The 12,334-nt window shown below is 35.4% G+C and overlaps 1 protein-coding gene across 1 annotated transcript in view; it reads right to left on the reverse strand.

The window, feature by feature from the left end:
- The window catches only part of LOC124506879 (phospholipid-transporting ATPase IB-like), a 188,388-nt gene that overhangs the window by 46,303 nt on the left and 129,751 nt on the right, over window positions 1–12,334 (reverse strand). The window contains exon 30 of the mRNA XM_047072938.1: window positions 10,031–10,109. Within this exon, the coding sequence (XP_046928894.1) occupies window positions 10,031–10,109 (79 nt within the window). The remainder of the gene's footprint in view (window positions 1–10,030; window positions 10,110–12,334) is intronic.

Here is a 12,334-nt window from a genome sequence, read left to right on the forward strand (position 1 = left end):
ATACAGATCCATTCATGCAGCTTCAAAGATGCCGACATAATTCCATGGGAAAATCACAACCTTTTCAACAAAAGGTGCTGGAACAATTGGCCATCAATAGGCAAAAGATAAATCTCAACTCTTACATCCATCCATAGACAAAAATTAAGATCAGAAAACTGAAAAACAAACTTCTAAAAGAAAACAGTATTAAGTCTTTGTAATCTTGCGGTGGGGAAAGGTTTCTTAGGATAAAAACAAAAACACAGACCATAAAAGTGTTTGATAAATTGGACCTAAATTTAAAACTTCTGACTTTAACAATATTAAGAAAATTAATCAAGCCATAGATTAAGGTATAAAATTCCAGTGTATACATGACAAAGAACTCTTATCCAGAAAGAACACTAGCAACTCTGTGGGACAACTACAACAATTCAATTAAAAAATGGGTAAAGTACTTGGAAAAAAAACTGCCTCAGAGGAGGTATACAAATGGCAAACATCACATGAGGAGATGCTCTATATCATTAGTCATCAGAAAAATGCAAAATAACATCACAAAGAGCTAGTGTATAATATTTTAGTGATGTTGTAAACAGTAAGTGAGACATGATAAAATGGGGTGAACTTATGCACGTTGGATTTCTAATTTAAGATTATTTGATAGGAAACAGTCAAACATGTAGAATCTGTATGTACATCATCCATGTAGTCCCTGATCTACATGTATCCAAATTGCAAATGGCCTCCCTATAGGATTCGCTTCTATGGTCTTTCCAAGACTTTTCTGTGAGGCTCTCGCGCTCAGGTCTTGATACTTGCACCCATCACCACGCCTGCCTTCCTGCTATAGGAGCCTATAGACCACAGCTGCTGGAGATACCCAACTGCACCTTGCACCTGACCACCTCGACCTCTGTGAACTCCGAGAGGGTGAAAATAGTGGTATCTGAGCAAGTCAGTGACGCCATTGTAAGTAAATTAAGGGGAAAATGCATCCCAAACTCTAAATAATTTTTAATGACCTTTTGGAACATAAGATTTTCATTAGCTATATATCACCAGAAATACAGTTAATACCATAGAATGCAAAGCATATTAAAGCATTAAAAACAGTGCCAACATTTTTACATATATATAAAATCATTCCTTGCCTATTTCTTTATTTCTTTACACTTGTACTAGAGCAGTAATTCCCAAACTTGTCCGTACTTTGGAATCTTCTGGTGAGCTTCATAAACCACTGATGCCTGTGGCCGAACCACAGAGATTGTGATTCAGGTCGTTTGGGGGTGGTTTGGGCTTTTGGAATTTTTAAAAAAATCTCTCACTGATTCTGATGTACAGACAAGTTTGGGAACTGCTGCATATACTAGAAAATGGTAGAGATGATGATCCTCTCTCTCTCTCTACTTTCAAAGTCCTGCATTAATAGATTTCATGTGATACAAGTTAAAACATAACACTATGTAGATAATGTAAGTTTGGTCAGTTACATTTAGTATGACACATTTAGGCTGAATTTACAAAGTAGGAACCTGGAAACACTGGTTGTCGTTTCACGGAACTCCCCAATGGTGAGTGAGAGTTTGTGATTACGTGGTTTGCTTGCCTGTTATGTACAGAATGCCTTTAAATTTGAACATGTATTATACCTATTTGTGTGGTGTTGTGGGCAGTTAAGTAATTCAGTCCCATTAATTTGTAAGGAAATTTGCAAAGATTATTTTATCTTAGTTACTCCTCTGTCCCACCCAGTAAGCACAAATAATCATAATTGTTTATTTCTTGTAGAGAATGTAAGGGTGTTGTGTGTGTGTGCGCGCGCGCGCGCGCGCATGCATGCGCGGGCACATGCATGCGCGTGCACATGCTGGGGCACATTTTACGTTATGAGATTGAAAATTTTAGTGAATCTCAGAGAAAAATGCTTAAAAATGAATGTTTTAAAAAGAATTACTGTATTTTTAAAAATTGTTTTAAAAGCAAATTTTATTTTACTTTTGAGAGAGAGAGAGACAGAGTGTGAGCAGGGGAGGAGCAGAGAGAGAGGGAGACACAGAATCCGAAGCAGGTTCCAGGCTCTGAGCTGTCAGCCCAGAGCCCAGTGTGGGGCTCGAACTCACAAACCCTGAGATAATGACCCAAGCCAAAGTCGGATGCTTAACCGGCTGAGCCACCCAGGCGCCCCAAGAATTACTGTATTTAATACTTGACATTTAACAACAGAAATTCCGTAAGATACAAATTTAATAAAACCATAGTATTTCTTGTTCTGGATTTGCATTCATTATTACCACAGTGGTTCAAATTCCTTTCTCTATTTTGAGGATGAGCTAAGATCCTCCAGATATATTCTATTTATTGTATACAATAAGTCTTTACCAGATTTATTGACATATAATTTACATACCATACACCCACACATTTAAAGTGTGCAGCTCAATGGCTTTTAGTATATTAACAGAACCAGGCAACTATCAGCATCATCAGCTTGAGAACACTTTCCTTCCCTCACAGAAGAAACCCCAGACCTCTTGGCTATTGCTGCCCCATCCATCCCCCAGCCTTAGGCAAACACTAATCTGTTTCCAGTCTTTATATAATTTGCCTGTTCTGAACATTTCATATAAATAGACTCATATAATAGGTGGTCTTGTGACTAGCTTCTTTCACTTAGTATAATGTTTTCAAGATTCATCACTGTTGTAGCATGATCAATACTTCATTCCTTTTTGGTAATAAACACTATTCCATTGTATGTATATAGCACATACCCATCATATATCCATTCATTGATTAATGAACATTTGGGTTATTACGAATAAAGCTGCTATGTGTACACATTTTTCTGTGGCATAGACTTTCATTTCTCTTGGGCATATACCTAACAGTGTAATCGCTGAATAATACGGTAACTCAATGCTTAACCATTACAGGAAATGCCAGACCGTTTCCCAAAGGGGCTACACCATGTTACGTTCCTGCCAGCGGTGTGTGAGGGTTCCAGTCTCTACATCTTTGCCAACAGTCATTGCTGTCTGTCATTTTGATTATAGCCACCCTAATGGACATGAAGTATTACCTCATTGTGGTTTTAATTTGCACTTGTTTAATGATTAATGATGTTGACCATCTTTTCATGTATTAGTTATTTGAATATCCTCTGGGGGGAAAGGTCTATTCAAATCTTTGGCATGTTTTAAAAATTGGGTCTTTTTGGGGCGCCTGGGTGGCGCAGTCGGTTAAGCGTCTGACTTCAGCCAGGTCACGATCTCACGGTCCGGGAGTTCGAGCCCCGCGTCGGGCTCTGGGCTGATGGCTCAGAGCCTGGAGCCTGTTTCCGATTCTGTGTCTCCCTCTCTCTCTGCCCCTCCCCCATTCATGCTCTGTCTCTCTCTGTCCCAAAAATAAACGTTGAAAAAAAACATTTTTTTAATAAAAAAAAAAAATTGGGTCTTTTTACTGTTGAGTTGTAAGTGTTCCTCATACATCCCAGATAGAAATCCTTGTTATAAATATAATGTGTAAATGCTTTGTTCTATTCTGTGGGTTGTATTCATACTTTTTTATTGAAGTATAATTGACATACAATGTTATATTAGTTTCAGGTGTACAACATATTGATTAGACAATTCTATTCATTACTCAGTGCTCACCACAATAAGTGTTAGTCACCATTTGTCACCATAAAAAGTTATTACAGTATTATTGACTCCATTCTCTATGTTGTTATTTTTCATCTCCATTTATCTATTTCACCCGTTCCCCACCTACCTGCCATCTGGTCACCAACAGTTTATTCTCTGTATTTGTCTAGCATTTTGTTCAGTTGTTTTATTCAATTTGTTTTGTTCATTTGTTTTGTTTTTTAGATTCCACACGTAAGTGAAATCATATGGTATTTGTCTTTCTCTGACTTAACTTCACTTAGCATAATAACCCCTAGGTCTGCCCAGGATGTCACAAATGGCAAAAAAAAAAAACAAAAACAAAACTTGTTCTTTTTTATGGCTGAATATTCCATTGTATGTATATGTATGTGTATGTGTGTGTGTACACACATACCACATCTTGTTTATCCATTCATTTATAGATGGACACTTGGGTTGCTTCTGTATCTTGGCTATTGTAAATAATGCTGCAGTAATCCTAGGGGTGTGTATATCTTTTTGAAATTCTGTTTTTGTTTTCTTTGTGTTAATATCCATTAGTGGGATAGCTGGATCATATGGTGTTTATATATTTCATTTTTGAGGAACCTCCATACTGTTTTCTACAGTGGCTGCCCCAGTTTACATTCCCATCGACAGTGCATGAGGGCTCCCTTTTCACCACATCCTCATCAACACTTATTTCTTATCTTTTTGGTATTAGCTATTCTGATTGGTGTGAGGTGATATCTCACTGTAGTTTTGATTTGCATTTCCCTGATGATCAGTCATGTTGAGCATCTTTTTATGTGTCAGTTGGCCATCTGTATGTCTTCTTTGGGAAGACATTCAGGTCCTCTACCCATTTTTAATCAGATGCCTTTTTTTTTTTTATGTTGAGTTCTTTTTGTATTTTGGATAATAACTCCTTATCAAATATATCATTTGCAAATATCTTCTCCCATTTACTAAGTTGCCTCTTGTTTTGTTGATGGTTGCTTTTGCTGTGCAAAATCTTTTAATTTTGGTGTAGTCCCACTAATTTATTTTTTCTTTTGTTTCCCTTGCCTGATGAGACATGTGGATAAGTGTGTTGCTAAGCCTAATGTCCAAGGATTACTATTATATATTCTTTTAAATTTTATAATTTCAAGTGTCACATTTAGATTTTTAATCCATTTTGAATTTATTTTTGTGTACGGCGTAAGAAAGAGGTCTAGTTTCATTCTTTTGAATGTAGCTGTCCAGTTTTCCCAACACCAATTATTGAAGAGACTGTCTTTCCCCATTGTGTATTCTTGCCTCCTTTGTTGTAGATTGACTGTATAGGCTTGAGTTTATTTCTGGAGTCTCTATTCTGTTGATTCATGTGTCAGTTTTTATGCCAGTGCCATATTGTTTTGATTACTGTAGCTGTGTGGTATGTCTTGAATCTGGAATTGTAATACATACCTCCAGATTTGTTCTTTTTCAAAATTGCTGTGGCTCTTCAGGATTTTTTGTGGTTCCATACAAGTTATAGGACTATTTGTTCTAGTTGTGTGAAAAATGCTATTGGTATTTTGATAGGGATCACACTGAATCTTTAAATTGTTTTGGGTATTATGGACGTTTTAACAATACTAATTTTTCCGATCCACAAGCATGATACATCTTTCCATTTGTTTGTGTCAATTCAGTTTCTTTCACCAGTGTCTTATAGTTTTTGGAGTATAAAGTCTTTTACATCTTGATTAAATTTATTTCTAGGTATTTTATTCTTTTTTGTGTAATTTTAAATGGGTTTTTTTCTTAAATTTCTATTTCATTAGCAGGATATAGAAATGCAATAGACTTCCACAGGGCACCTAGGTGGCTGAGTTGGTTAAGTGACCAACTCTAGACTTTGGCTCGGGTCATGATCTCATGGTCATGAGATCAAGCCCTGCATTGGGCTCCACACTGGGCATGGAGCCTGCTTAAGATTTTCTCTCCCTCTCCCTCTTCCCTTCTTCTTCCTCTCCCCCCCCCAAAAAAAAGAAAAAGTAAAAAGAAATGCAACAGATTTCTTTATATTAATTTTGTATCCTGCCACTTTATTGAATTCATTTATTCATTTGGGAGGTGTTGCGAGCTAAACAGTATTACATCTTTCAATCCACAAACTTTGGATGACTTTATGTTCATTTAAGTCTTCTTTAATTTCTTTCAACAATGTTTTATAATTTTCAAGGTATAAATTTTGAACTTTTGTTAAATTTATTTCTAAGTATTTTCTTCATTTTTATGCAATGGTAAATAGAATTGTTTTCTTAGTGTCACTTTCTGTTTTCTTATTTCTGTTGTATAGAAATAAAATTGATTCTTTGTGTGTTAATCTTGTACCCTAAACCTTAATTTGTTTATCTTTAATAGTATTTTAATTTTAGCATTTTATATATATATATATATATGTATATATGTATATGTATATATATATGTATATATATATACAGGGTTTTAGCAATATATATCATATGTATATATTATATTATATATATATATATATATATATATATATAAAATCATGTCATATACAAATAGAGATCATTTTACTCTTTCCTTTCTACACTGGATGATTTTTATTGCATTTTCTTGCCCAACTATACTGCCTAGTATTACCAGAACAATGATGAATAGAAGTACTGTAAATGATATTTTTGTCTCTTTTTTTAAGTATATTTATTTATTTTTCAGAGAGAGAGAGAGAGAGAGCATGCGTGTGAGAGGGAGAGGGAGAATGAGCGGGGGAGGGGCAGAGAGAGTGGGAGAGAAAGAATATGAAGCATGCTCTGTGTTCTCAGCGTGGAGCGTGATGCTGGGCTCAATCTCACAAACTGAGATCGTGACCTGAGCTGAAATCAAGAGTCAGATGCTTAACCCACCAAGCCACCCAGGTGCCCCTCATTCTTGATTTTAGGGGAAAGCATTCAGTCTTTCACCATTAAACATGTTAACTGTGGGAGTTTTGTAGATGTCTTTTATCAGATTCAGAAAGATCAATTCTATTCCTACTTTAGTGAATGTTTTTATCATGAAGATGTATTGACTTACGTGAAATGCTTTTTCTGAATTTATTGAGACAATCATGTAATTTTTGTCCTTTATTTTTATGATGAATGACATTATTTTTGTGTGTTAAACCAACCTTGCATTCCTGAGATAAATCCCATTTGGTGTTTTTGTGTGTAACCTTATATATATTTCTAGATTTAGTATGTTGATATTTTGATAAAGATTTTGCATCTATACTATTTTATGAAATTTATTTTAAAATCATTTATGAAAAGACAGAAGATGGAATAATGCATTTACACTGTCTTATATGATTACATAATTTCCTTTATCAATGCTCTTTGTGAACTGGGTTTACTTATTTTTAATCTGAAGAACCTCCTTTAGTATTTCTTGAAAAGCATGTATTACAGTAACAAATCCTGTCATTTTTCTGTTTATATGAGAATGTCTCTGTTTTGCCTTCATGTTTGAAAAATTATTTTGTTGGGCATAAGATTCTTGGTTGACAGGTTTTTTTCTTTCAGCACTGCCTTCTGACCTCCATTTTTGTGTGTGTGTGATGAGAAGTCATCTGTAAGTCTTAACTGGAGCTCCCTTGTCCATGAGCCACTTTTATTTCTCTGCTTTCAATATTTTCCTGCTGTTTTTGGCTTCCAACATTTTTGCTACATGTGTCTGGGTATGGATCTCTTTGCATTTATCTCACTTAAAGTTCACTGAGCCCCCGTGGATGTACAAATTAATGTTGTTCAGCTAATTTGAAGCTCTTTAGCTATCATTTCCTTGAATAGTTTTACTACTTCATTCCTTTTCTCCTCTGGTTCTTATACCCCATTTGCCTATATTGGTGTGTTTAAAGGCTTCTCATATTTCTGAGTCTGTGTTAATTTTCCTTCATTCTGTTTTTCTCTCTGGTTTTCAAATTGCATACTTTCCATTAATGTAGCATCAAGTTTCATAATTCTTTCTTCTTCCAGTTCACATTTACTGTTGAGCCCCTCTAATGAATTTTTCATTTTGGTTATTAAAACTTTTCAGCTCCAGAAGTTTCATTTGGTTCTTTTTTATAATTTCTGTCTCTTTTTTGATAATCTGTTTGATGTGCCTTCATACCCTCATACCTTTAAGGATTTCTTATGGTTCTTTCAACATGTTTGTATTGGCTAATTTGAACTCTTTGTAACTCTGACATGTAGGCCCTCTCACAGGAAGTTTCTGTTGCCTACTTGTTACTGGGTATATGGGTCATGCTGCCCTGTCTCTTTGCATGTCTTGTACTTTTTGGTGTTGCTGAAAACTAGACATCTTACATAATACACTGTAGCTACTGTGGATACTAGTTTCCCTCCCCTGTCTTCAAGGCTTATATTTGTTTTGATGTTTATTTGTTCTGTGATTTGGCTGGCTATTTTAGTTGAAGTCTATTTCCCCTGTAGTATGAAACCTTGGTATTGCTCCTTGGAAGGTGCAGCCCTGAGCAGGCACACAGTCACCTTGGTTTTATCTGGTCTGTATTGACACTCCTTTTCCCTGATTTTTCCATTAAGCTACCTGACTCACTTGGTATTACACCAGTTGTTAGGCTCCACTAATTACCCACGGGATAATCTATTGTTTGACAGTGTTCTAGGGCATTAATTGTACAGCAGTCTGCTCTGATTAAATTCAGGCTGGGATAATTTTGAGACAGGTCTTTGAGGTTTGTTCTCACCTCAGGAGGGCTATTTTTATCTGTTTCTGTCCCTGGTTCTTTCTGAACCAGGCCTATGGTTTAGCTTGTTGGTCTCATTTAAGAAGAATTATTATCTTTGAGAACATCCCTAGACTTGAACTCTTCCCCCAGTATCTTTCAAACAGTCACTTACTTTGGAAAGAGTTTTGGGGCTGTCTTTTCTTATGTACCACCTGTTACCGTAGGTAAAACCTTATTGCCACTACCTTTGGTGGTAGTGAGGTTGTCGTCACTGGTCTTCTTGGCTTGCCTTCCCAGCAATCTCTTGGAGATTCTCTTCCCTACAAGCAAGCTGTGGTGAGAGCGATCATGGATTTGGTATTCTTAGCCTATCGTGCCTGTTGTAGAGACTTTCTCCTATGGACATAGGTTGATTGGAAAAGGAGAGCTCTAACCTCTTGGCCACACTCATCAGGAATTTGGCCTCTTCAACTCAAAGTTAGGGGCAGGGGATAAGAAATGCCGGTGGCCTGGCTCTCCTGTGAGATAGTGTAACATTGAGTGATCATTGAGAATACTAGTATTCCTACCCTCTTGGCCACACTTGGCTGTAGTGGAGCTTCCATCAAGCTAGGGTGTGATTAAGATAGGGAAGGAGTAGGTCATGGCTACAATACCATAGACTCTCAATGTTCTTACTGAGTAGTAGGTTTGCTTGAATAAATGTTTCTTCATTTGTCTTTAGGACAATATCCAGAGAAGGTACAGAGTCATGTTTTTATAATTTTGACCAGTTTTGCTTATCTGGGTGGGAGGCAGGTCCAAGGAGCTCCTCACAACTCCATCCTAAAAGGAACTTTTTGTAAACTTGTGATTTTGCTATATTTGTTACCATTTGAAACTTTTGTCCATTGTTTTTACAGTGAAGGCCTTTAGCTATATTAATGGCAGATCCTTTCTTTTAAATACCAACAAATAACACATACAACTCAAACTCAATGTTTAAAAAATATGTCCAAGATAAAGGATATATTTCTAGTAACACCCAATGAAAATTAAATCTGGTTAAAGAAAAATAATTATATTTCACACTTTAATTTATGGCTGTGAACCCATTACACAACAATAGCACACTTCATAAATAGATCTCCTACATTTAGATGTATTGGACCCACATTAGTCTGTAGAAAAACTTCATACATAATGTTATTTGGAAAATCGTATATCAGGAAAAGGAGACTTGGTCTAATAATAAAGTGTATTAAACTTGTGGTATAGTCCAAATTGTAGCATGAAGTTTGGGAAGTGAAATAAGAAAATAGACATAAATTTCAAACTTACTAATGGAAGGCACCTATGATTCATTAAAATGATTATGCTTTCTATCAGACCTGCCAACTCAAATATTAAAAATGAACAATAAACGCACTAATTCTCAATTTATATATGTCAGACACAAAGAAAATGCTTTCTAAAGATCAACTGTTAAGTGTCAGCTGGACTTTAATTTTATACATATTTTAAAATTCCCTTTTTGTTGCCTTCAGGTCTTTCTTTGGAGACAAACACACACGCGTGCGCGCGCACACACACACACACACACACACACACACACACACACAGAAATACTGGCCCCAGTGAGAAAAACATGCTCTTTGTTGAATATATGAAACAATGAAGCCATTACCATGCTCCAGCATTTTCATGGGCAACCAGAAGAGAATGAAGGAATGGACCAAAGCATTTATGCACTGAAACCAAAATACCTAAAAGAAAACAAAGCAAGAAAGTTATGATAGTATGTTGGTCTAAATCTAAAAATATGTGACATTAGGAAATATACTTGCAGTTTGAAACATGGTTATAAAGCCTAAATGTTTTCCTAGAATGGAAAAATTCCATTTCTTCTACTCCTAAAAGAAATGACTATGAAATTAAAGGATATTATTTGAAAACTCATTAAATATAAATGTGTAGGATTCAAATATAGAATATTTGTTATAAAAAGTATAAAAACCTAAATTATCCAGTGAAAAAGAACCAGAAGTAGTAATTTGTAAAAGAAATAAAAATATTTTTCAGTCCTTAAATTGTAGTGTTTTAAATATAATTTCTTTCATGTAATACAGTCTGCACCTTTACATCGACACCCAGATTTTGGTTAAAGTAAATTTTAATAAACCATATACAATTTTCTTAAAGGAAATATTAATAATATAAAATCTCTAGGGTCAAACAAGAGTACATTGGTTAGGAGATGGTAGAACAACAGCAAAAACAAATCTTTGTTCTTTTGGTTCTAAATGTATCAGTTATTTTTATGTTTGCCAGGAAGACTTACAGATAAAGGACTAGAGGAGAAAAATATGTGGAAAAAAACATATCTGTCCTGTGACCTAAATTTCCTGAAGTAAAGCTGTTTTTAGTAAAGAATGTAAGAAACTGGTTTAAAAACACAACTAGTGCCAAACTGGAAAACCTCAAGATTCATGGAACATTGGGCAGAATACATAGAAGTTTCTGTCTCTGTGGAGAAAAATTATCCTTGGACTTAGCACAACTCCTGTCCTTCCTAATATTAAAATGCAGATCCAAAAGGGCTAAATTGTTTCCAGTTAACGTGCTAGTATTCCAGAACAAAACTCAAGAAAAGTCATGGTGATACAAAATAAAAAACTTTTGTGCACAGCAAAGGAAGCCATCAGGAAAACAAAAAGGCATCTTATTAAATGGGAGAAGATATTTGCAAATGATTCATCCAATAAGGAGTAAATTTCCAAAATATATTTGTAAAAAAACTTGTACAACACACACACAAACACATAATCTGATTTAAAAATGGGAAGAGAATTTAAATAGACATTTTTCCAAAGAAGACTTACAAATGGCCAACTGACACATGAAAAGATGGTCAACATCACTAATCATCAGAAAAAGGCAAATCAAAACCACAATGAGAGACCACCTTACACCTATCAGAATGGGTAGAATCAAAAAGACAAGAGATAACAAGTGTTGGTGAAGAGATGGAGAAAAAAGAACCCTCGTGCACTATTGGTAGCAATGCAAACTGGTGCAGCCACAGTAGAAAACAGTATGGAGTTTTCTCAAAAAATTACATATAGTAATGCCATATGATCTAGTAATACCACTACTGGGTATTTACCCAAGAAAACCGAAAACACTAATTCATACAGATACATGCACCACTATATTTACTGCAGCATTATTTGCAATGGCCAAGATATGGAAGCAACCCAAGTGTCCATCCGTACATGAAGGGATAAAGAAGATGTGATATGTATATACAATTGAATACTGTTCAGCCGTAAAAAAGTAGGAGATCCCATCATTTGCAACAATATGGATGGGCCTAGAGGGTTCTATGATAGGTGAAATAAATCAGGCAGAGGATGACAAATACCATATGATTTCACTTATATGTGTAATCTAAAAAATAAATGAACAAACAAAAACCATAAGAAATCGATACAGAGAATACACTGTAAGTTGCCAGAGGAATGGGAGAGTGGAGGCATGGGAAAAATGGGTGAGGGGGGTGAGGCTTCCAGTGTGGAATGAGTAAGTCATGGGGATAAAAGGCAAAGCACAGGGAATATAGTTAATGGTATTATAATAGTGTTGTATGGTGACTGATTGTAGCTACACTTGTATAGAATAGATGTAGGTAGAATAATGTATAGGCTTCTTGAATCACTGTTTTACACCTGAAACTAATGTAGCATTGTGTGTCAACTATACTTTAATCAATCAATCAATGTAAAGGGAAAAAATATATTCATGGTTATACAAAAATATCTATCACGTAGGACAAATCCAATTCAGAATTATCAGGCATTAAAAAAAAAGGGCAGAAAAACACTACCCAAAATGAGGACGTAAAAATTAATTAAATCCAACCTACAACCAACACACATACTAAAATTTGCAGATAAGAATGTTGAAAGAGTATAACTCTATTCTTTTTTTG

This window comes from Lynx rufus, unplaced genomic scaffold, assembly GCF_022079265.1.
Source record: "Lynx rufus isolate CCGP_SWC_20201006 ecotype Redwood Valley unplaced genomic scaffold, mLynRuf1.p SCAF_1, whole genome shotgun sequence".
Classification (NCBI taxonomy): Eukaryota; Metazoa; Chordata; class Mammalia; order Carnivora; family Felidae; genus Lynx; species Lynx rufus.